This window comes from Podarcis melisellensis (genome assembly GCF_964234715.1).
Source record: "Podarcis melisellensis genome assembly, chromosome: 18".
Lineage (NCBI taxonomy): Eukaryota > Metazoa > Chordata > Lepidosauria > Squamata > Lacertidae > Podarcis > Podarcis melisellensis.
Window position 1 is genome coordinate 11,202,662 of NC_138536.1, and position 26,077 is coordinate 11,228,738.

The following is a 26,077-nucleotide window of genomic DNA, read 5'->3' on the forward strand; positions in this document are numbered from 1 at the left end:
TCTGCTTGGCTCCCTGTAGCCTCACTTCTCGCAGGGAGGGAACTGCCAGAAGACCCTCTGCGCTGGACCTCAGTGTCCGGGCAGAACGATGGGGGTGGAGACGCTCCTTCAGGTATACTGGGCTTAAAAGGTGAGCACCAACACTTCAAATTGTGCTTGGAAACAGACTGGGAGCCAGTGAAGACCCTTTAGGACTGGAGTTATATGTTCCTGGCAGCTGCTCCCAGTCACCAGTCTGACTGTCTCATCCTGGGTCAGTTGCAGTTTCCAAGTCACCTTCCAAGGTAGCCCCACGGAGAGCGCATTGCAGAAGTCCAAGCGGGAGATAACCAGAGCATGGACCACTCTGGCGAGACAGGGAGCGTCTCAGATAGAGCTGGTAGACAGCCGCCCTGGATGCAGAACTGACCTGCACCTCCATGGACAGCAGTGAGTCCAAAATGACCCCCCAGGCTGCACACCTGGTCCTTTAGGGTCACAGTGACCAGGGAGTCCCTCACACCTGCTTGGATCTGTTTGCAGGGTGGGCAAAAATGAAGAGAAAAAGCATTTCAGAAATGCTTGCCACTCGCCCAGAGAGAGCTGGCAGGGCCCAGGCGGGGTTTCCCCATCAGCTGTGCCAAACCCCTAATGCGCAGCTGGTTGCATCTTATGGCGCCATTGTGTGTTATCTTAATTCACGGCCGCCTGATCCAGGAATCTTTCCAGTTAGAACTGCGCTCAGGACGTCATGGTTTCAATGCAAAATAAAAATAAAACACCCTGGCAAGATTTTTTTTTAAAACACACACACAAAAAATACATAACAAAAACAAGAACTAAAAGAAACCAATAACTCGCTTGGTTGTTAAACAAAACAAACAAACTCATTGGGGAGCCCCCAGGCAGGAGCTGAGCACAACAGAAGCAAATGTCCCCATTTATGATTCCCAGCAAATTGGCATTCCGAGGAATTTACCTCCTCCAGAAATGAAGGGGGGACATAGTCCTTGCAGTTTCCTCCTGTGGTTTCCCTGATCTAAGAATCATAACAGGCTCCAACAGTGGCCAATATAATGAGGAATAAATATCTAAAAGATCTTTCCTTTCCATTTCTTCCCTTCCCTTTCTTTCTTTCCTTCCTTCCTCCCTCCCCCTCCTCCTCCTCCTTCTTCTCCTCCTCTCTCTCTCTCCCTCCATCAGGAAGCCAAGATGTACAACACCTGCTTTCATGTCCCTACCCAGCCCCCAGCAGGCAAACAACTAAATGAATCCTCCATATATAGGAGCAGCCTATCTCTGAATTCTCAACCTTGTAGGCCAAGAAGAAGGAAAGGGTTTAAAACTGGAAGACTGGCCTTTGGAGATCCAGTTTGGGCTGAGCTAAACCCCTGGTCCCAACTCTAAGTTGTTGTTAAGGAGCATGGGATTTATTTATGGCTGAGTTTGTAACATAACTTGGAGAGTCAACGCTGGCTTTCCAAATTCATGGGAAGCAACCAAATTCTTCTGGGGTTGTTAACAGGAACTGGAAATTCAGGAATAGTGACAAAGCCGACAGTGGCTGGAGATATAGGGCTTGTGAAATTTAATGAGTTCTCTCATAACACTGGAACTCGCAGACCTTCATCAAAGTTGGATGCAGGATGATTCAGGACAAAGAAGAGAAAGTAGTGAATCAGTGGACCATGGAACTCACTGCCACAGGAATCAGTGTTGGCCACCAATGTGGATGGCTTTGAAAACCAAATTCTGGTAGGAGAGGGCTGCTGGTGTTCTGCCTCCACCAACAGGGGCAGATATGCCTCTTAATCCCAGTGGCTGTGAATTGCAAGTGTCGTTGTTGCATTCAGGTCCTGCTTGGGGGCTTTTCAAGGGGGTCTCTGGTTGGCCCCTGCAAGGACAGGTTGCTGGGCTAGGTGGTGGGCCCACTTGGACCTGATCCAGCAGCTGGTCTCGTCTGATGTCTATACGTTTCTTCACACCTCCAGCAAGGAAGCGCTGTGTCCCGGACCGCTGTGTCGACGCAACAACAAAAATAGCCACCCATTGTCTGCCAAGCCACCCCATCAATCACACCTTGGAAAGCTGGGGGGGGGAATTGGCGATGAAATTGGCAAGGAGGAGATCTGGGCTCTGTTGGCGGTAGAGTCACCCGATCCCCATATCTCACCTGTGGTGCAAAAAAGGAAACAGCTGAATTCTTCTGAATGCTAACGCACATGGGAGCTTGGCTCCAGCTGGAACCAGGCAGAAGGACGCATGGGGCCTGCATGTGTGCTTAAGGTCAGCTGCGGGAGGAGGACAAGGGAAGGAGGTCACAGCTGGAAAACAGCAAGTGAAAAATATAATTGCAGACCCTACAAGTGTCCTTATTTTCCAGGGACATTCCTGAATTTACAGAAGCCGTCCCAGTTTCTGATTTGATCCCACAATGTCCAGCTTTTCCTTTGCTGTTGTTGTTGTTCAGTTGTTGAGTCGTGTCCAACTCTGGACCAGAGCATGCCAGGCACTCCTGTTTTCCACTGCCTCCCGCAGTTTGGTCAAACTCATGCTGGTAGCTTGGAGAACACTGTCCCACCATCCCGTCCTCTGTCATCCCCTTCTCCTTGTGCCATCAATCTTTCCCAGCATCAGGGTCTTTTCCAGAGAGTCTTCTCTTCTCATGAGATGACCAAAGGCTTGGAGCCTCAGCTTCAGGATCTGTCCTTCCAGTGAGCACTCAGGGCTGATTTCCTTCAGAATAGAGAGGTGGGACCTTTTTGCAGTCCATGGGACTCTCAAGAGTCTCCTCCAGCACCAGAATTCAAAAGCATCCATTCTTCGGCGATCAGCCTTCTTGATGGTCCAGCTCTCACTTCCATACATCGCTACTGGGAAAACCAGAGCTTTAACTATAAGGACCTTTGTTGGCAAGGTGATGTCTCTTCTTTTTAAGATGCTGTTTAGGTTTGCCATCGCCTTTCTCCCAAGAAGCAGGCGTCTTTTAATTTCGTGACTGCTGTCACCATCTGCAGTGATAATGGGAGCCAAGAAAGTAAAATCTCTCGCTACCTCCATTTCTTCCCCTTCTATTTGCCAGGAGGTGATGGGACCAGTGACCATGATCTTCGTTTTTTTGATATTGAGCTTCAGACCATATTTTGCACTCTCCTCTTTCACCCCCAATAAAAGGTTCTTTAATTCCTCCTCACTTTCTGCCATCAAGGTTGTGTCATCTGCATATCTGAGGTTGTTGATATTTCTTCCGGCAATCTTAATTCCGGCTAGGGATTCATCCAGTCAAACCTTTTGCATGCTTTTCCTTAGGATGCCCCTATTTTCATCAGAGAAATGTTGGAGGGTATGGAGTCATGTGACCCCCCCAGCCAAGGAGATAAGTAACTATGCAACCTTTAGAAGACATCTGACTATATAGTTTTATTCTGTTTTTCTATATTTTGGAAGCCCCCCAGAGTGACTGGGACAATCCAGTCAGATGGGCGGGGTATAAATAATAAAATTATTGTTGTTGTTATAATAATGGAATAGGAGGTCCCTATTTTGATCAGGGAAATGCTGAAGGGTGTGTAACTGGCGGAAAGAGGGAAAGCAGTGGTTGGGACACCCGCTGGGAAGGTGAAAAGCCCCCATAGAGCATAGCTGTCAACTTACGGATTTGAAAATAAGGGACCAGCAGCCAAAATAAGGGACCTGCAGCCTCACCTGTTCCAGACACTCCAGTCTTCCTGTCCTCCTGCAGTCTGGTCAAACTCATGCTGGTAGCTTCGAGAACACTGTCCAACCAACTTTGTAACCAAAGGTTCAACTGAATAGAATCTGAATCACATGCACCACAAGGCCTATGCAGCCTCAACTTAAGATGGCTCCCCGGCCTGGCTTTGCACTGCAAAGTTTGCAGCAGCACATGCAACAAAATGGCGTCCAGCATTAAAAAAACCCCTCAGCTTGCATTAACTAGCCACACACAAGGCATGCAAGCTCCACCCCCCAGTCGTTCTTAGCCTTCTTATTGGTTGAACAACACAGCCAAGCAACACAGTTGGAGCCGCCCTCCTCCCTGGCCGGCAGGGAGGGAGGGAGGAGCTGCTTCCTTTGAAATTTAAGGGACATCATTTAAGGGACATCCATCAATAAGGGACACCAGCAGGACATAGCACTGGAATAAGGGACTGTCCCTTCAAATAAGGGACACTTGACAGCTATGCCATAGAGAGGGTGAGGGTGGAGGGTGAAGTCTCAGAAACATGGCACCATTTTCACCCTTACAACAGGCTTGTAAAGTCAGGCTGTGTTGTCCTCCCCCCCAGACGGGAAAGACTGCACTCACAGAAGGGCTGAATCAAATGAAATCATGGGCAGGATTTGAAGTTTGAGCAGAGGGAAGAAAACGATAATATATGAAATGGAGGAGCTATATTAGCTGAAATGTGTGGTGTTATGCAGAATGTGAAAATGATGGGCCTATTAGCAGAGTGGAAGGAAAAGTGGGAAGTCAAATTCCTAGAGGAATGTATAACAAATCTGAAATGTTATATTAATTGGTTGAAGTTATGAAAATTTAATAAAAATCTTAAGTAAAAATAAAAGTAATAAGAGAGATTCATAGGATTTTCTGTTGTAATAATAATAATAATAATAATAATAATAATAATAATAATAATTTATTTATACCCCGCCCATCTGGCTGAGTTTCCCCAGCCACTCTGGGCGGCTCCCAATCGAGTGTTAAAAACAATACAGCATTAAATATTAAAAACTTCCCTAAACAGGGCTGCCTTCAGATGTCTTTTAAAGACAGGGTAGCTGCTTATTTCCTTCACATTGGAATCTTCCTGTACATCATGAATCTCTACCCCTAGGGTTACACAAATTCAATTTCTGTTTCCCACCCCACAATCTTAAGTTTTGCTCTTCCCATTTCATAGAATCATAGAGTTGGAAGAGACCACAAGGGCCATCGAGTCCAAAGTGTTCTTCATACTCTTTGACGTTCTGAAAAGCCGTCGCGAACATTGACTTCTCCTAATAGACACTTCTATACCAATAATATGTGCAAATCATGTGCATGAAAAAATGTGCGTGCAATAAAGTGTACGATAAAATGTGAGTCAAAATAACAGACCTAAGAAGAAACGCCTTCTATTGGAGGGAAATGGCTTTGCCGAGGTGCATTAGTCAAAACGGCATATAAATGTGTTATCTTGCAACAAACGCACAGAGAGATGGGGTGGCACAGTGGTTAGAGTGCCGGATGAGGACCTGGGAGACTTGGGTTCAAATCCCCACCAAGCCAGGAAGCTTGATGGGGGTGACTTTCGGGTCCCTGCCTCTCTCAGCCTGCTCTCCCTCGCAGGGTTGTTGTAGGGACTAAATGCAGAAGAACTTTGCTTGCCACCCTGAGCTCCTTGGCAGCTGCTCAGGGAGCCTTTAACTGCCCGATTCTGTGAAGTCCCACATAAATCGCTGGTGTTCAGGGTTGGGGTCAGGCTTCCAAGGTGAAACTACGGAGCCGGCGGGGTGGGGTGGGGGAACTGGGGTGTGGAAAATGACCAGAATGCATAACCTAAATATTTCCTGCAGTGCCAACAAGGGACAACACTGCCTTTGTTCTGACAAGAGAAACACCCATAATCTTTCTATGCCCTGTCAGAACGCTTGACGAAAGCCAGCCCCGGGTTTTACTCTGACGCCAGAGAAATTCTCCTCCCCCCCCCCCTTAAACCTGACCGACCGTGAGGTCAGAAGTAATATAATGTGCCCAGGAAGGTTCATTTTGTGCAGGTGGAGAACATCTGTTGGTAGAGCATGAGGTAACTCGTATCAAGGTTGTGGGTTTGAGCCCCATGCCGGATGAAAGATTCCTCCTGCCTTGCAGAGGGTTGGACCGGGTGACCCTCAGGGTCAGCGTAAATCGTTTCCTGTGCCGGAAGAAGCTCAATAAACCAGCCTGGGAAGAAACCACAGCATTGTTTCAAACACTGACCATCCGCAGGCCTCTTCTCCCTGACTGCTTGCATCCTGCGTCTCCAGGGGTTCCTTGCAACATTTCTGCCCCGCAGTGGCGTAGCGTGGGGGGTGCAGGGGGGGCCGGCCGCACCGGGCGCAACATCTGGGGGTGGCGCGCTCGCACTCGCAGCTCTCTGCCCCTACTTGGCTCACTCACTTTCCACGGGTTAGGGGGCACAAATTACTTGCCTTGCCCCGGGTGCTGACAACCCACGCTACGCCACTGCCGCCCCGGGCTCTGCTCCAAGGTGGCCCTGCTAGGGAGCTGCATGGCAAGGTCCCAATCCCCACAAGGTTGAATAAGACATTTGTATTTTAGGTTAATGAGCTAAAAAAAGGCCACAACTTCATAGGTTACAGATTGTGAGCAGTATTGGTTTAGGCACTGGACCTAACTGTCTCTATCTGACTCCCGCCCATCTTTAAAGAGTTAACCACCAGTAGATTGGAATAAAAAAAATAAAGTCTTATATATATAATAATATATATTCTGACCAAACTGCGGGAGGCAGTGGAAGACAGGAGTGCCTGGCATGCTCTGGTCCAGGGGGTCACGAAGAGTCGGACACGACTAAACAACAACATATATAATAAATGTTCATAAATGTACCAAGCAAGCACGTACATAAATATATAAAGATATAAACCACATGTCTGAAGCAGCACAGGAAAACAGCCATGAAGCCATTTTGACTCCCAAACTGACCAAATGTTTTCTCTGCAAGGTCAAAGGAAATGGAAAAGCCTCCCCATTGTCTTTTCCTTTACAAATCCTGTCTTAAGGGTCTGTCTGTGTATGAATAGGGTGAGCCTGTGACCTGGCTCAGGAAATAAGTATTTATCATTACAAAAGACTGGCCAGGTTCCCCAGGGTATCCAATCAAGTGAGCATTAACAGATAACCTGCCAGACAGGAGGTAAACAACGCACTCAGATTTCTGTTGTAGACCGCCTCTTCTGTGATGTAGGTATGATGTGTCTGGGGTGTGGTCTTAAGTTGCACCCCATCTGTGATGTATGTATGATGTATGGAGGGGTGGTCTTGAGCTCCAGGGAAGGCAATTTAAAATGTCTATATAAGGGCAGCCACACCTTGGTTCGGGGTCCTCCTCCTTCTCCTGGGTATGAAGGGGGCACCCTGTTGCAACAGATCAATAGAGATCAGGCTTACTAGCTGCTTTGCTTCTCAATATTCTCCACTTGGCCTCTGTTATTTTCTCTGACCGATGGAGAACCAACAAAGGACTCTATAAGGGCTCTTGTGTCCCCCATAAGGGAATAAGGGCAGATTTCCATTTATTACGGTTGCCTGGGCAGTGACACAGCTGGGAATCCCCCCCAATCGTGCAGGGCTGCCCACACCCCTGCGCACGTGGAGTGCCCACAACTCCCCCTAAGGCAGAAGTGGCTATGTCACTCACATCCCCTGTGGCGGCTCTGGGGGCTCCTGGCTTGGCAAACATCCCGGCCAACACGCCCAGCTGACCTTTGCCACAAGCCAACAGGCACATTTCTGCCCAACCAAGAAGCAGTTCATAGAATCCTAGAGTTGGAGGGGACCCCAAGGGTCATCTAGTCCAACCCCCGGCAACGCAGGAACAGCAGCTGACCCCTGTTTGAAAACATCCAGTGAACTGTAGAATCGTCATACAGTAGAGTAATGCCTGATTAAATATTTCAACAATCCACTGCTTATATTTCAAAATTCAGGGTGGATAAAAATCAAATGTTTTTTAAAAAAAAATTAAAATGGATTTTTTAAAATTTAAATTGTTTTTGTTTTTTGTTCCTGGGTGGGGAAGATCGACAAGACTTATTTCAGGCAGTTATCGGCCGGCCATTCAGACACCTCTGTTTAGCACGATGGTTCCTGAGCTGGAGGAACAGGTTTTCACCTCTTTTCAGATGTTGTCAGGTGCCAATTTGGAATCAAGCCATTGTGGCATGAATTTGCCCAGCCCCCTTTGAAAGCCATCCGAGTCAGTGGCTGTCGTTGTGGCAGGGGGTTCCACAGTTTAAAATTCTGCTGAATCCAGACCTGGAAGAGCTGCCAGCTTTCCTTTTTAACAGCTCTGAGAGGATAGCTCAGTCGGTAGAGGACGACTCTTAATCTCAGGGCCCTGGGTCTTAGCGCTTGGGGCCGTTCCAACTCTATAACTCTATTCTTCTTTTCTATTCTTCCCTTCTTTCACAACAGCCCAATGCAGTAAATGGACAACAATTCTCCGGCTTTGGATCAAAGCTTCTGCAAAGGGACTCATAGAGAGAACCCAGTTTTCTGTTAAAAGGGGAGTTTTCCCCATCCTTCTTTGAAAACTTTGGGGATGACGGTTGTGCCATTTCCTCAGCTGAGCTGTGGTCCTTGAGCAGACACTTGCGACTGTTTGCAGAGGGCTAAAAATAAGCGCTGCTATGAAGACAGAGGCATGTCCCAGCGTGGCTGTCTAAATATTGACTGGAGCCCACGTCAGAAGATGGAATTGGTACACTGCATTCTTCATTATATGTACATGAACACAATTCAAAGTGTTGGCGCTGACCTTTAAAGCCCTAAATGGCCTCGGTCCAGTATACATGAAGGAGTGTCTCCACCCCCATCGTTCTGCCTGGACACTGAGGTCCAGCTCCGAGGGCCTTCTGGCGGTTCCCTCACTGCGAGAAGCCAAGCTACAGTGAACCAGGCAGAGGGCCTTCTCGGTGGTGGTGCCCACCCTGTGGAACGCCCTCCCAGCAGATGTCAAAGAGAAGAACAACTACCAGACTTTTAGAAGACATCTGAAGGCAGCCCTCTTTAGGGAAGCTTTAAATTTTTAATAGGTTATTGTATTTTAATATTCTGTTGGAAGCCACCCAGAGTGGCTGGGGAAGCCCAGCCAGATGGGCAGGGTTTAAATAAATTATTATTATTATCATTATTATTATTATTATTATTATTATTATTATTATTATTATTCATAAAGGACAGCAAGTGACCTGCAGAGAGAGAGAGATGATAGATAGATAAAGATAGATAGATAGATAGATAGATAGATAGATAGATAGATAGATAGATAGAGATAGATAGATAGATAGATGATAGATAGATGATAGATAGATGATAGATAGATAGATGATAGATAGATAGATAGATAGATAGATAGATAGATAGATAGATAGATGATATAGATAGATAGATGATAGATAGATAGATAGATAGATAGATGATAGATAGATAGATAGATAGATAGATAGATAGATAGATAGATGATAGATAGATGATAGATAGATAGATGATAGATAGATAGATAGATAGATGATAGATAGATGATAGATAGATAGATAGATAGATGATAGATAGATAGATAGATAGATAGATAGATAGATAGATAGATAGATAGATATAGATAGATAGATAGATAGATAGATGATAGATATAGATAGATGATAGATAGATAGATAGATAGATAGATAGATAGATAGATAGATGATAGATGATAGAGATAGATAGATGATAGATAGATAGATAGATAGATAGATAGATAGATGATAGATGATAGATAGATAGATAGATAGATAGATAGATAGATAGATAGATAGATGATAGATATAGATAGATAGATAGATAGATAGATAGATAGATAGATAGATAGATAGATAGATAGATATAGATAGAATTGTAGCGTTGGAAGGGCTCTCCTGGGGTCATCTAGTCCAACCCGCTGCAATGCAGGGATCTCAGGCAAAGTATCCAGGACAGATGGCCACCCAACCTCTGCTTAGAAACCTCCAAGGACAGACATAGACATATAGATCCACACACTCCAACATTTCTCCGATGGAAATAGGGATGTCCTAAGGAAAAGTGAGACATTCTGGGATCAAATCAGAAACTGGGATGGCTTCTGAAAATCTGGGACTGTCTCCAGAAAATAGGGAGCCTTGGAGGGTCTGCGCACACACACAAAACTATGAAAACAAAGGTAAAAAGGGCGGAGTTTAATGAAATAACAATAATAAAAACAGGGAACATATCAGAGAAATGTTCCCTGATACCAAGATGAGGGAGTCTGGAATGCAGATAGAGAGAATTGATAATAATAATGATCTGTTGTGACCTTGACAATAGATGAGCCTTCTTGTGTTTTGGCTCATTTTCCACTTTTTTTCTTTTTTTCTTCCCCCTTTTTTCTTTTTTTTTTCCTTTTTCCTCCTCCTCCTCCTCCTTTCCTTTTTCCTTTTTTCTTTCCCATAATGGCTTATGTTCTATGCCATGTACTTTGATATTTTTGTAGTTTTTTTTAGCTTTTTTCAATATTTTTAAGGAATTTTCTTTTGTAATTTTGGTTGTCTACATTTGTCTGTATTTGTTTAAAGCAAAATAAAAGTATTTTTTTAAATCCAATAATAAAAACGTCTCTGGAAAAATAGGAATCTGCCTTATCAAAGCTCGCTGCTCTCTCATCTCGAATCAGCCTCTTTGGGAGTCAGGTCGCTAATCCCTGAAATTAGGGAGCTGCAGGATGGATGCATTTTGTTCAAGGAAGGTGAGGGGAGGTTTGAGAGATTGAAGGGCGTAAGACGGATATGTTGGGCAACATGAAGTGATAGAACAATGAGGCTCCCCTTCCTTAAAATGGGAGGATTACCCTTGGCAAGCAAACTCTCCAAGCCGTGCCAGGTTTTGGAATAGCCCCACTGAAAGGGGAGGGAGCAATAAAGGTGTGTTTCAGCGGGTGTGTGCCTTGGGGTGTTTTAAAAAATATCATTTGCAGAACAAATGACTCACCAGCCAGATGAAAAGGTCTCTGTTGGAGGAGAAAGTGAAAATAAGAACAAAAGGGCCATTGTTTGCATGGCTGTAATTCAGGAGCGCATAGCTGAGCTATGGAACTCCCTGCCACTGCAGATGGCAACGGCCACTGACCTTGAGAGAAGTTGGGCAAATTAATGGAGGAGAAGGGGAAAGGTAGTTAGAAAAAAAGCCCTGCAGATAACAATGTTCAGAAGTGGGGCTTCTCAGCTACAGTGACACAAAACTGCTTGCTTCCAGAGCCTCAGAACCTGTTGCAGACCCTCCAGGTGTCCCTATTTTGCAGGGACAGTCCTGAAGACATTCCGGTATCTGATTTGATCCTGGAATGTCCCGCTTTCCTTTAGGACGTCCCTATTTTCATCAGTCCTGCCAACCTAGCAGTTTGAAAGCACGTCAAAGTGCAAGTAGATAAATAGGTACCGCTCTGGCGGAAAGGTAAACGGCGTTTCCATGCGCTGCTCTGGTTCACCAGAAGCGGCTTAGTCCTGCTGGCCACATGAACTGGAAGCTGAACGCCAGTTCCCTCGGCCAATAAAGCGAGATGAGCGCCGCAACAGTAGAGTCGGCCACGACTGGACCTAATGGTCAGGGGTCCCTTTACATTTACTTTCATCACAGAAATGTGGGAGGGAGTTTAGTGACCCTCAAGCCAAGGAGATAAGTTTACCTTTACCTGTATAGGGATGTTTTCTAATGTTTCATGTTTTTATATATGTTGGAAGCCACCTAGAGTGGCTGGGGCAACCCTGTCAGATGGGTGGGGAGTAATAATAATAATAATAATAATAATAATAATAATAATAATAGCCCTATTTCCATTGAAGAAATTCACTGGGGAACAAGTTTTTTTTCATTTTCTGTTGCATTAGTTTTTTCAACTGTTCCTATATGTTCTTTCAAAGCTGATTTCAAATCTGAAGTTGATTTTCGTGTACACGCTCTAGTTATCTTTCAATTTACGACTATAAGAACAGTTGAAAAATCTCATGCAACAGAAAATGAAAAAAAAATTGTTCCCCAGTATACTGTGTATCCCAAGGGAATACATTTTTTTTGCATACCTCCAACTGTACATGTCATGTTCATTGCTATATAAGTCACTTACATTTATACTCATATTGTACTACTTTGGCTATGTGTTTAATAAAATATTGAATTCTTGCATTGTGAAAACAAAGATTATGGTGAAAAGTGAAAAACATGAATTGCAAAAATAAAACTAGAGCTTACAGAACAAAACCAACTTCAGATATGAAATCAGCACGTCGAAATTAGGTTAGAACAACTGCAGGTGTCAATGCAACAAAATTTTTGTTCCCCAATGAGAATAATTATAAAATAAGACACTCCTATTTTATTCAGAGAATGTTGGAGGGTATGGGCTTATGGGGCAGACAAAAGCAATCTCTGACGTATTGAATGTATGAGGCCCCCTTTATGGGAGGTCAAGTGTCTCCATCCAGACCGTGTAAGCTGCTGGGAGATCCGGCAAGACAGCATTGCTGGACGCGACGCACCCTCTGCCAGACCAAACAGGCCACTTTGTGGTCACTTGATGGATTTATCTTCTCCCCGAGCCTTCTGCAGCTTCTCCCATAGACCGGGTACAACCTCTCAGTCTTCTGTGTAGGCCAACATTGCAATCATATAGGGACGAGGGGCAGCTCTGCACCCCCAAAGGTTGATAGATACCAGCTCCTGAAGTTTGCACCGCCTGGGACTCACCAAATTTGCCACATGTTCTGAAAGGCCGTCCCTCTTCCCCAGGTGGGAATGCCTCTACTAAACAGAGACGTCCATGCATCTGTCATAGGGAGTGCCATTCCTCAATCTCTTGGAGGGGATAACTCTTCTAAATGGGTCTTGGTGGACCACCAGCTTAACATGAGTCAACAGTCAAAACAAAAAATTTTTTTTCTTCCAGTAGCACCTTAAAGACCAACTAAGTTCTTGGTATGAGCTTTCGTGTGCATGCACACTTCTTCTTTCTTGGTGAGGTTGTTGGACTTCCATTTCATGCGGCTCAATGTGGTGCCTTCCATAGTTCCAGTTACAGATAGGTAGCCGTATTGGTCTGCCATAGTCAAAACAACAAATTTTTTTTCCTTCCAGTAGCACCTTAAAGACCAACTAAGTTAGTTCTTGGTATGAGCTTTCGTGTGCATGCACACGGCACCAACACGGCTACCTATCTGTAAATGAGTCAACAGTGTGATGCAGCAGCAAAAAAGTTTAATGCTACTCTAGGCAGCATCAACAGCAACATAGTGTCCTGGTCAAGGGAAGTAAAAGTACTGCTCTATTCTGCCTTGGTCAGACCACAACTGGAGTACTGTGTCTGATTCTGGGCACCGCAATTTAAGAAGGATGTTGACAAGCAGGAAGGTGTGCAAAGGAAGGAGACCAAGATGATCAAGGGCCTGGAAACGAGACCTGATGAGGAATGGTTGAAGGAGCTGGTAAAGAGGAGACTGAGAGGAGATTTGAGAGCCATCTTTAAATATCTCAAGGACTGTCACATGGAAGATGGAGGAAGCTTGTTTTCTCCTGCTCCAGAGGGTAGGACTCGAACCAACGGCTTCAAGTTACAAGGAAAGGGATTCTGATTAACCATCAGGAGGTTGTGGCCTCTCCTTCCTTGGGGGTTTTTAAGCAGAGATTGGATGATTCCTACATTGCAGGGGGTTGAACTAGATGACCCTCAGGGTCCCTTCCAACTCTATAATTCCGTGATTCTTAGCCTAACCTACCTCACAGGGTTGTTGTGAGGATGAAATTTAAAGGCATCCCTCCATTGCCAACATACCAGGAAGAAGAGTCCAGAAAACCCAACGTGGATGAATAGGTTTTATTTATTAACTTTAACCACTTGAGGATCTGCAAAAACAATAAACTAGCCAGATTCAACCAATGTAACCAAATCAACTTAAATGTGGGCAGGTGTTCATTAATACATGGGGGTAATTTCTGCCCCGAACACCTGGGCAAGGTAACAGCTGCACTCTGTGTGCCCACAGCAAGGTCTCCTGAGATCCTCCATCCGTGGCCCCATTAGCCAACGTTCACCCTGATGTGTCCGTCAGGCCAAAGGCCAAACACTGCCTCAGGTGAGCGTTCCATTGTCTCTGAAATATTCCGGAAATCTGAAATCTGCCAGGTAAAGGTTAAGGGACCCCTGACCAGTTGTGACCGACTCTGGGGTTGCGGCGCTCATCTCGCTTTATTGGCCAAGGGAACCGGCGTACAGCTTCCGGGTCATGTGGCCAGCATGACTAAGCCGCTTCTGGTGAACCAGAGCAGCACACGGAAACGCCGTTTACCTCCCTGCCAGAGCGGTACCTATTTATCTACTTGCACTTTGACGTGCTTTCGAACTGCTAGGTTGGCAGGAGCTGGGACCGAGCAACAGGAGCTCACCCCGTCGCCGGGATTCGAACTGCTGACCTTCTGATCGGCAAGTCCTAGGCTCTGTGGTTTAACCCGCAGCGCCACCCGCGTCTCTGCCAGGACCACATGCCAATTAGCCAAACTGAAGGAACACACTCCAGCAAACATCACGCAGACCCTCCCAGTGTCCCTATTTTCCAGGGACAGTCCTGGATTTATAGAAGCCGTCCCGGTTTCTGATTTGATCCAGGAATGTCCCACTTTTGCTTAGGAAATCCCTATTTTCATCGGAGGGTATGCATTATGGAGTAGGCGAAAAAAGAAGACCCCGGTCAATTAGAGTCTACCAGAAAAGATCCTACTCAGCCCCAAGAAAAAAGACAACTAGGGATGGGGCCAAATTACGAAGAGGGGAGAGGGTGGAGCGGAGCAGGCTTAAGCAGCCTGTCAGCGCCTCTCCCTTTGGGGCGAAATCACCCGTCACACTTGGTCTGGAAATGTGGACGCTTGCCATGTGCGGAGAAGTTTCTCCCCGGGGTTAGGAAGTTTGCTTAAGCAACCTGGTATCGCTGCACCAAACAGCCCCCGGCTTGGGGAAACTGTTTTGCTCTGTTGTTATTTCTCGGGCAGCTTTTGGAAAGCAAACACCTTGACGGATCTCTCCCCGGGGGTTGCCCAACCGGCTGCAAACGGGCCTGGAGCCAGCCTGCCCCTGCCTGGGGCCTCGGGCTCTATCCTGGCTCACGGCATTCTTTCTGCTAAGCCCTGAGGCCTCCGGAGAGGACTGGATCATAGATCATAGAAGCATAGAGTTGGCAGGGACTCCAAAGGTCATCTGGCACAACCCCAGGCAATGCAGAAATCTTTTGCCCATGGTGGGACTCAAACCCACAACCCTGAGATTAAAAGTCTCTTTTTTAAAAAAGTCATGATTTCATCTCTTTATGATTTTTTTCAGATATTCCAAAAAGGGCTTTAATTCGTCCATGAATGGTTTGGTTCGTTTTTTATTTTTGCTGCTAGTTTCGCCAGCTCCATAAGCTTTAAAATCCATTCTTCTTTTGTTGGTGTTTTCTCTTCATCCCAGTTCTGCACATACAAGATTCTGGCGGCTGTTGTTGCATTCATAAATAAGCTAATCATCTTTTTTGGGGGGGATATGACCCTATTATCCCTAAAATAAAGGCCTCAGTTTGTGTCGTGACTGATTAAGACCTTCCCAGTGCCCCTATTTTTGAAGGATGGTCCTGGATTTACAGAATCTGTCCTGGTTTCTGAGTTGATTCCGGAATGTCTCGCTTTTCCTTAAAGGTAAAAGGTAAAGGTACCCCTGCCCGTACGGGCCAGTCTTGACAGACTCTAGGGTCTCATCTCACTCTAGAGGCCGGGGGCCAGCACTGTCTTCAGACACTTCCGGGTCACGTGGCCAGCGTGACGAAGATGCTCCGGTGAACCAGCACCAGAGCAGCACACGGAACGCCGTTTACCTTCCTGCTATAAAGTGGTACCTATTTATCTACTTGCACTTGGGAGTGCTTTCGAACTGCTAGGTTGGCAGGAGCTGGGACCGAACGACGGGAGCTCACCCTGCCGCGGGGATTCGAACCACCGACCATGCGATCGGCAAGTCCTAGGCACTGAGGTTTTACCCACAGCGCCACCCGCGTCCCGCTTTTCCTTAGGATGTCCCTATTTTCATCAGAGTAGGGAGTTATGTATGTAGGGAGTCATTACTGTATTTTAATATTTTCTTGGAAGCCGGCCAGAGTGGCTGGGGAAGCCCAGCCAGATGGGTGGGGTATAAACAAATTATTATTATTATTATTATTATTATTATTATTATTATTATTATTATGCGAGCTCCAAGGAGATAAGTAAATTACAACCTTTAGAAGACGTCTTAAGGCAGCCCTGTATAGGGAGGTTTTTTAAAAAAATGTTTAATGTTATATTATGTTTTTATGCATGTTGGAAGTCACCCAGAGAGGCTAGGGGTAACCCAGTCAGATGGGTGAGGTGGTATATTATTATTGCTGTTGTTGTTGTTGTTTGTTTATTTTATTATTTTTATTTTATTTTATTTTATTATTAAATAGGATTATTTAATAATTATTATTATTTTTATTAAATAGGACGTCCCTATTTTCATCAGTGTTGGAGGGTATGCTGATTTAACCAGTTCATCTTTTGCTTAGCAGAGAATGCTTCTTATAAACAGAGATCTCCTTCCACCTCCTGTATTCAGCAGAGAATGGTAATGGAGAAATAGACCTGCTGGCCTCTGGGAGTTGGAGCCTGGAGACATCTGCGGAGTTGCAGAGATTCTTCCCTGACCCTAATCTCCAAAGTGCCATTTCCTGCAAAGCACGCCCTGCCCTACGACTCCAGCACCCTGGCCTTCTCAAAACAACGAGACCGTCCATCAAGGGCATGGTGGCAACCTGTCATTAGCTGTCTTGAGTCATCTCTGCCTGTCTAGCCAGAAGCCCAGCAGACAAAGGGGAGGTCTGGGTTGGAGGTGGCTTTCCTCACATACTGCACAAGGTTGCCTTTGGGATCTACCAAGGAGTTCAGCGGAGGTCCCAGAAACAGCCTGGTCCAGGATGAACCAGGAAAACCCTGTGAGAAGCCGTGGAACAATAATGATAGCAGCTTCCAACATGTATAAAAACACAATTAAACACCTAACATTAAAAACTTCCCTATACAGGGCTGCCTTCAAGTGTCTTCTGAAAGTCATATAGTTCTTTTTCCCCCTTGAAATCTGATAGGAGGGCATTCCAAAGGGTGGGCGCCACCACTGAAAAGGCCCTCTGCCTGGTTCCCTGTAACTTCACTTCTCACAGGGAGGGAACCGCCAGAAGGTCCTCGGAGCTGGACCTCAGTCTCTGGGCTGGATGATGGGGGTGGAAATGGTCCTTCGGGTATACAGGGCCGAGGCTGTTTAGGGCTTTAAAGCTCAGCACCAACACTTTGAATTGTGCTCGGAAACACACTGGGAGCAAATGTAGATCCTTTAGAACCTGTGTTATTATTGGTTTGTTTGTTTGTTTGTTTGTTTGTTTGTTTTTCTCATGCTTATTTCCATTATTACTACATACAAAAAAAGAGGGAATGATACTGAAAAGGGGGTACAACTTAAGAGGGGAGGGGAAAGGAAAGAAAATAAAATTTACACAATCTGTTATTAAGATAAAAATTATGACAAAAAATTTTGATTACAATTTCATGTTACAATAAAAGTAAAAAATCTCATTATCTTTTATACCCTTTTATTCCTTAATTCTTTTTACATAATTTTACTGCCATATCAAAATACTATTTTTTATGTTAATATTTTCACAATTTATAAATGTTTCTATTTATATAAGCAATTAATAAAAAAAACTGCTGGGATCACTCAAAAGCTGCTACAGATTTTAAGATGGTATAATTTTGTTTAAGATATGTTCTGAAGGCCTCCCATTTTGATACAAATTCAACAGAACCTGTGTTATGTGGTCCTGGCGGCCGCTCCCAGTCCCCAGTCTAGCTGCCGCGTTCTGGATTAGTTGTCGTTTCCGAGTCATCTTCCAAGGCAGCCCCACATAGAGCGCATGGCAGTAGTCCAAGCGGGAGATAACTAGAGCATGGACCACCCTAGCGAGAAATGTTGGAGGGTATGGATGAGGTCCCTTCCAGCTCTAGTAAGGCAAATGACCATGTTCCTGCTTGCTAGCTTTGCAAGAGCTGGTTGGCCGGTGGACCATGGGCTAAATGGGCCTGATCCTGCGAGGCTCTCCTTAGCTCTTAGTTTAACCTTTGAAAGACTGGCTGATTGGATTTCTACCCAGCCGTTCCTCCAATAAGCTCAAGGCTGCATTCCGGCTTTCTCATGCTCGCATTTCCGCCTTACCTTGTCAGGTAGGCCCACTCTCAGAGTGCCCATGCGGTCTCGTGCAATGCCTACGAAGAAGTAAACCCTGCTGAGGTCAGTGGGGCTTATTCCCAGTGTTATGTGGCAACCCCACACTTCGCTGCTGTCTCCAGGAACAATCACCCGCCTGAAAAGACCTGGAGAGTGTCAGGAGTTCAGCCTGGTAGGACCCTGGCAGAGACACATGCCCGACTGGCATGTTCCCTCCCTCCTGGTTGATCGTTTGGGAGCTTCATAAGCTTTCTTCAGCCCAAACATCACAGCGAACGATGCCAACAGACACCGGCACACTTAGGGATCCGCAGAGTTTGTGCATCATACATGACAGACCTCAGCAACTCATCATTTTGGCTAATCTACTTTATTTACATATAAACATGCACAGAGCACTGCAACATGGCTCCCTCTCTCTCTAGCATCAGACAGCAAAGAGAAAAAGACAAAGGACAATAGTCCCACTTCACGGAACACAGGAACACAAACATCCTGTCTCCGTCACTTCCCACTCTGTGGAGTCAAAACCTACACCGTCATGTGAAAGACAACAATCCCATGACTGCAATCAGGGAGCAGGAATTCTAACAGAGAGACGTTGCCAGACAGTGTAGGCATTCTTAGCCAAATGAGCGTATGGTCTGACTCAATGTAAAGGCAGCTGGAGTTGGATGCAGCCTCTAATCTAGAGGAAATCACAGGGTCTGAATTAAACCAAATCATAGAGTTGGAAGGGACCCCAAGGGTCATCTAGCCCAACCCCCTGCAATGCAGGAATCTTTTGCCCAGTGTGGGGCTGGAACCCACAACCCTGAGATTAAGAGTCTCCTCCTCTACCAGCTGAGCTCTCCATTTCAGTGCCATTTGAGTTGGATAAGTGGTCAAACGTGTCTCAGGTCAATCCCTGGCTAAGTGATTTGAGGACCGGGACCTAAGGCAGCATCTGTTGGGGGGGGCAGCTGAGTCAGGGTCTATTTAAAGGGTGGGTGGGGTGTGCTGCTTAATTGAATCCGAGTTTGTCCCCATTGCTTTCCATGCAATGGAGCAGAAGGAACCAAGGAGTCCGACGCAGGTAGGTCTACCTGCATCAAACTGCGTGTTCCAGTAAGGAAGGGAAATCGTTCAGTTCTTAAAACTTTCTGAATTCATCGTTTTTTGGCTTCCAGGGGGAAGGCTTGGAGCAGCAGCCGGTGGGGGGAAGTTCCTCCATTTATTTAGCATTTATTTTAATTTATACTTGTGTTTATTTTGTACTGCATTGATTTGGGGGGAAGACTTTTTTGACTTTCCTTTCAAAGACCTCCTTGGGAGAATGGCTCTATCATTCTGCAAGCCATTCGCCTCTTTCTCCTGAGAACCAATATGGCTCAGTCAGTGGAGCATGAGACTCTTCATCTCAGGGCTGTGGGTTTGAGCCCCATGTTGGGCAAAAGATGGCACTCCCTGACCCTCGGGGTCCCTTCTGACTTTATGCCTCTGTTTTTCTGTGGTTCCTGTAAATTGCTTGTTTTGCATTGGCTTCCTCAACCTCAGCCCTCCAGATGCTTTTGGCCTACAACTCCCATGATCCCTAGCTAGCAGGACCAGTGGTCAGGGATGATGGGAATTGTAGTCTCAAAACATCTGGAGGGCCGAGGTTGAGGAAGCCTGCTTATTGCATCCTTGCAGCAAACCTGGGACGTAATCTGTTACTATTCTCACCTGTGCACCTGAGAAAAGCTCAATGTGAGGATATAATGAGGAAGCGTATATCCCGGTCCCAACAACCCTGGGAGGTAGGCGAGGCAGAGAGAGAAAGAGAGACCGAGAGGCCATGATTGATCCAAGGTCAACCAGTGAGCTTTGTGGCAGAGTGGATTTGAACTCAGGACCTGGCCTGGCACACGAACCGCAAACCTTTGTGTTTTGATCTAGTTTTTTGTAGCTCTAAATTAATTGTTCTTATTAGCCTGAGTAGCACCGAGTTAGAAACCAAAGGGGAATGTAAATGGGTAAAATTGATGGTAATTGCAGCCGGACGGGTTATAGCGAGTAACTGGAAAAATGCAGAAGAGCTAGGGGTGAACCAATGGAGGGAAAAACTGAAAAAAATTATAATTTAACTGTGAAGATACACAAAATGAAAGGGTTTAAGGTCAGTGAGGAGGAGGAGGATTGGTTTGAGAAGGTACTGAATTATTTGGGTAGGTTTGAACAATTGGGGGCAATTAAAATGTTAAAAGTTAAATAAACCTTGTGGAGGGAGGAGTGTTAATGTATATTGAATTGTAAATATGGTCTATTTGAATATGTTATTATGTATACCCAGTGTATCAGCCGCCTGGGAGGTTTCACTATTGGGTTTTGGTTGTTGGTTAAAAATAAAATATATATTTTTAAAAAATTGTTAGACAGAGCACTACTGTACCTGGGTACAGCAACCAGGAGTTATACAGCAAGTTACTTCAAAGGGTTTTATTTGGAGGGGCTGAAGTCCTGTGGCTGATATCTGTGCATGCTAACCGGCATGTCTCTCTGGGGAAATTTTGATGGGTTGGCACCGAGGGCATTTCCAACACCCTCTTTCTCCAATCCTGTTTCCCTGGAAGCAAAGTTTCCTGGACGCAAGGGCTCAGGGCTTAGAGGCTGTTCCTTCAACAACACACCTGTGAGGTGCAAAAGAAGCCCTTTCTTTTTTAAAATAGTTGTGTATTCACTGATGCAACAAGGAGCTGATGATGATTAAAATTTGTATACCACCCTATACCTGCAGGTCTCAGGGCACTTCACAATATAAAAACACAAAATACATAAAACAACCCAATAATCCTCTCCAACACATTTTGAAATGGCATCGGATTTCTTGCACCCTGTTTAAAATCTCGTGGGACAGTATGTGCTTCCCCTCCCTCCTACTAACTTGGCAGATTGGGCTCTTTTCCTATAGACTTCCGTGCCACGGACAATCTGGTTTGTAAGAAGCCCTTGTCGTCTGCTGGCGTATCTGGTAAGTCACAGTCGGGGTGGGGTTGTGGATTGGGCCTTTTTAGGGTGTCGGGGTGCTTGCCGGTCTCCCCAAGTCTGGTCCCTGGGGGTGGCGAGGAATCCAGCAGCAAGGAAGGGCTGCTTGTGGGCTTCCTGGTTTACATGGCTGTCCCCTGTTGGAGGCAGGATGCTAGGCTAGAAGATGAAAAACTATTGAGATGCTCTTAATATTACTTCGCAGGGTTTAAGGCGGTTAGGAATTCTTCAAATTGGGGCAGAATAAAAGAGAGCATCTTTTAGGTATTGCGAATTGGCAAAATGAATTGGAGAGGTGCGAAAAGGGAACTTTTCACTCGTTCTCTTGCCGCACCAGGACATGGCAAGTTGTTTTTCACAGCCTAGACATCTTCAGTTTGTCAGCCCTAGATGACAAGCTTTTCCATTTTAATGTATTTTTCATCTTTGTTGGAAGCCGCCCAGAGTGGGCGGGGTACAAATAATAAATAATAATAATAATAATAATAATAATAATAATAATAATAATAATAATTATTATTATTATTATTATTATTATTATTTATTATTATTATTATTCCAGGAGGCTGGGGGCCACTTTAGCTTCTGGGGTGCTAGTAGACTGCCTGACATAAGTTGGAGAGGCCTTGAAATAGTCCTCTAAGCTTTCTTAGAGAATAGAACCTGCCTAGTCAGGGGCAGTCTACCTGCTGAATGTGAAGGGGGACGCGAAGGACTTTTCTGTAGGCTTCCCAGAGGCATCCCAAAGGTGGCTTGATAGATCTGAAATATATCCCTTTAAGCTTGAATTTCTTTTTATTCTGGGTTGTCTTATTTGATGTTTTAATGTGTTGTAAACACTGTGGGTTAAACCACAGAGCCCAGGACTTGCCGATCAGAAGATCGGTGGTTCGAATCCCCGCGACAGGGTGAGCTCCCGTTGCTCGGTCCCTGCTCCTGCCAACCTAGCAGTTCGAAAGCACATCAAGGTGCAAGTAGATAAATAGGTACCGCTCCGGTGGGAAGGTAAACAGCGTTTCCGTGCGCTGCTCTGGTTCGCCAGAAGTGGCTTAGTCCTGCTGCCACATGACCTGGAAGCTGTACGCCGGCTCCTTCAGCCAATAAAGCGAGATGAGCGCCGCAACCCCAGAGTCGTTCGCGACTGGACCTAATGGTCAGGGGTCCCTTTACCTTTACCTTTAAACTGCTTTGAGATTTGTTCTTTAAAATGTAAAGTGGTATAGAAATGGAAGTAATAATAATACGCAGCACTGGTGAAACCTCAACAGCCACATCTCCCAGTGTTTATTCCTTTCTCCTCTTGGGATCTGCTGCTGAGGTTCAGATTTATGTTTTATTCTCCCTATTTATCCCATTCAACATGTCTGTGTTTGCTACGAAAGCCTGCGACTGGTGTACGTCTCTAAATCGCTTTCCTTTGCTCTTGGCTGCTCAGTTCCAGTTCCTTCGCAAATTCTTCCCCTGGGCTCGCCTCGCCATCCCTGCAGGGACCCCCACGGGCAAAGGATCCCTGGCACAGACTCCGGACCGACCCGTGCGCCGCGCCAAGAAGCGGCTGGGAACCATAGCGCATATCATCCTTGCCTTTGCCCCTCTGAGGTTCCAGCGTGCTTTCGGATATCTGACCGTCATGGAACGGGATTTGGTCCCCAAAGGTGAGACCCGGGGGCAGGGGCAAAGGATAGGGGCAGGCGTCGCTATATATGGTGCATATTTACGGAACCACCTCTCCTGGTCTGCCCAGCAGAGGACCTTCAGGTCCATGAATAACCATAGTTTAGAGGTCCCGGGCCCTAAGGAAGTCAGATTATCCTCCACCAGGGCCAGGGCCTTCTCAGTGATGGCTCCGACCTGGTGGAACGCTCTGTCCCAGGAGACCAGGGCCCTGCAGGATTGAACCTCCTTCCACAGGGCCTGTAAGACAGAGCTATTCCGCCTGGCTTTTAATCTCAATTCAGCCTGATATTTTATTCCCCTTCCTTCCCTCCCCCCTTTTATGAAGATTCCCCGCTCTGAGACCCCACAACTAATTCTCCCCTGGCCTCCTCACTGGCCCAAGTAGGACCAATTCAGCCAGCTAGCCCTGGGGATTATCTGATTGATTTTTGATATTTTCTTTAATTGTTATTCATGTTTTTATACTGTATTTTATGCTGCTGCTGTTATGTAAATTTGTTGTTAGTGGTTCTGAGCCCGGTTTTTGAACCGGGAAGGGCGGGGTATAATTTATTATTATGATGATTATTATTTAATTAATTTCATGTGCATTTTTTAACACTCTCCCCCCCCCCATTTTGTTGCATTTCTCTCCCACCTTTCCTTCAAGCAGCTTCCCCCCCACCTCCTCATTTAATCCCCACAACAAACCTGAGAGGTAGGTCACGCTGAGAGGTCACCCAGTCCCAGTGAGCTTCATAGCCGAGTGGGAGGATTTGAACCCTGGTCTCCCAGGACCAGCACTCAAACCAGGGCACCACCCTGGCTCACGCCTGCTTTTCTGGATCTCCTCTTACTGTTCAAAATCATCGAGTTGGAAGGGACCCTGTGGATTACCTAGTGGTCCAACCCCCTGCGATGCAGGAAGAGGCAGCTGCCCCACCTGGGGACCGAACCTGCAACCTTGCCAAGACATCTGCAGGTTGTTTTGTTTTTGTTTGGTTTTTAATCTTGCTGCTCCTCCTGCAGAGACATTGGACGCCCCCGTCCACCCATCAGGCAAAGGGAACAAAAGGAAAAAGGACGATGTTACTCTAGAGGAGGAACTCTGCTGGGCTGAGCTTCTCCAGAAAGAATTACCGGACGAAGATGATCCCGAGGACCCGACTTATGAGGTACCTCTGGGACTTGGGAGCACATTGTTAACGCAAGCAAGTTGTTTTCCCCACAACCACTTGACACAGCCATCGAAACGTCGGCCCTTGACTTATTTTGGATTTCATCCGGATCACCCCTTACCACAGATAAATCCCATAAGTTGCTCCTTGCTTTATTTTTCCTTTAAGACATATAATCATAGAATTGTAAAGTTTGGAAGGGAGCCCCAGGGGGCATCTAGTCCAACCCCCTGCAATGCACTTCTTTCCAATAATAATAATTTATTATTTGTACCCCGCCCATCTGGATGGGTTTCCCCTGCCACTCTGGGCAACTTCCAACAAAGTATTAAAATACAGCAGTCTGTTAAGCATTAAAAGCTTCCCTGAGCAGGGCTGCCTTCAGATGTCTTCTAAATGTCAGGTAGTTGTTTCTCTCTTTGACATCTGCTGGGAGGGCGTTCCACAGGGCGGGAGCCACCACCGAGAAGGCCCTCTGCCTGGTTCCCTGTAGCTTTGCTTCTCGCAGCGAGGGAACCGCCAGAAGGCCCTCGGCGCTGGACCTCAGCATCCGGGCAGAACGATGGGGGTGGAGACGCTCCTTCAGGTATACTGGACCGAGGCCGTTTAGGGCTTTAAAGGTCAGCACCAACACTTTGAATTGTGCCTGGAAACGTGCTGGGAGCCAGTGAAGGTCTTTCAAGACCGGTGTTATGCGGTCTCGGTGGCTGCCCCAATCAGCAGTCTAGCTGCCACATTCTGGATTAGTTGTAGTTTCCGGGTCACCTTCAAAGGAAGCCCCACGTAGAGCGCATTGCAGTAATCCAAGCGGGAGATAACCAGAGCATGCACCACTCTGGCGAGACAGTCTGTGGACAGGGAGGGTCTCATCCTGCGTACCAGATGGAGCTGCCCTGGACACAGAATTGACCTGTGCCTCCATGGACAGCTGTGAGTCCAGAATGACTCCCAGGCTGCGCACCTGGTCCTTCAGGGACACAGTTGCCCCATTCAGGACCAGGGAGTCCCCCACACCTGCCCGCCCCCTGCCCCCCAAAAACAGTACTTCTATTTTGTCAGGATTAAACCTTAATCCATTAGCCACAATCCATCCTCCAACCACCTCCAGACACTCACACAGGACCTTCACCGCCTTCACTGGTTCTGATTTGAGAGAGAGGTAGAGCTGGGTGTCATCTGCATATTGATGGACACCCAGTCCAAGACCCCCTGATGATCTCTCCCAGCGGCTTCGTATAGATATTGAAAAGCACCCAATCATTACTTAAGGCCACGCTCACACCATACGATTCCTGATTGGGGGGTTGGACTAGATGATCGTCAGGGTCCCTTCCAACCCTATGATTTTACGAGCTCTTTGAGTTCTGTGATACCATTTAAAACAGCTGAGGTTCCCCCTCACAAAGAATTCTGGGAGTTGTAGTTTAAGGGTGTTGGGAGTTGTTAGAGAGCTCCCATTCCCCTCACAGAGCCACAATTCAATTAAATTTTTAATTTGAATACTGTTTTTCTGTATACACAAGTAGTTTACAAGCTGAAGAAACAACAAAGATCACACACGCCTTATAATAATCTGATCCGAAACAAAACAAAAAAAGCCGTAATAAAAACATAACTTTAAAATAAACAACTTAATTCAAATAAAGCAGGACTCCATCATCGTGTAATGGTACACAATGAAGTTAAATATCAGCAAACAATAATTAAATGGAAATTCACTCTTAACAATTACAATAAAAAAACTAAACTGTCACAAAAAAATTAAAAACTAAACTAGGAACAATAAAAAACAGCAGGCCCCAATGCCTAACCATGCATACAAAACCATGCAAAAGGGTCAAATTGAGAAACAAATCTATGAAATCATTGTTTTTTCAATGGGACTTAAAATGGGCCTACAGTTCCCGGAGTTTGGCGCAGAGAGTGATGGATTGATTGACTGAGCAGCCATTGATCAGCCCCTTCTCTGCGTCTCCTTCCCAGTTTACCGTCTCTGAGACGGACAGCGAAGAATACAAATCTCAGAACGACACCGATGTCAATTTGGAGGTGGAGGAGAAGGATGGATTCTTGATGCTGAAGGAAGACCCAGCTCAGCAGGTTACGAAAGATGATTTGCCCCGGGGGAGGCAGTGAGGGGGAAAGGGCCCTCTTCACGTCCTCAGA

General features: G+C 46.0%; 1 protein-coding gene across 3 annotated transcripts in view; it reads left to right on the forward strand.

Moving 5' to 3' along the window:
- The window catches only part of LOC309360941 (uncharacterized protein), a 97,699-nt gene that overhangs the window by 66,859 nt on the left and 4,763 nt on the right, over positions 1-26,077 (forward strand). For 2 of the 3 annotated variants that reach the window (XM_081895946.1, XM_081895944.1), the window contains exons 1-4: positions 20,817-21,063; positions 22,513-22,732; positions 23,763-23,908; positions 25,895-26,011. In XM_081895946.1, coding sequence (XP_081752072.1) covers positions 22,708-22,732; positions 23,763-23,908; positions 25,895-26,011 — 288 coding nt within the window. In that variant the 5' untranslated portion in view covers positions 20,817-21,063; positions 22,513-22,707. Of the gene's footprint in view, positions 1-20,816; positions 21,064-22,512; positions 22,733-23,762; positions 23,909-25,894; positions 26,012-26,077 lie in introns of those variants that run through there. The other variant, XM_081895945.1, reaches the window with a different exon arrangement.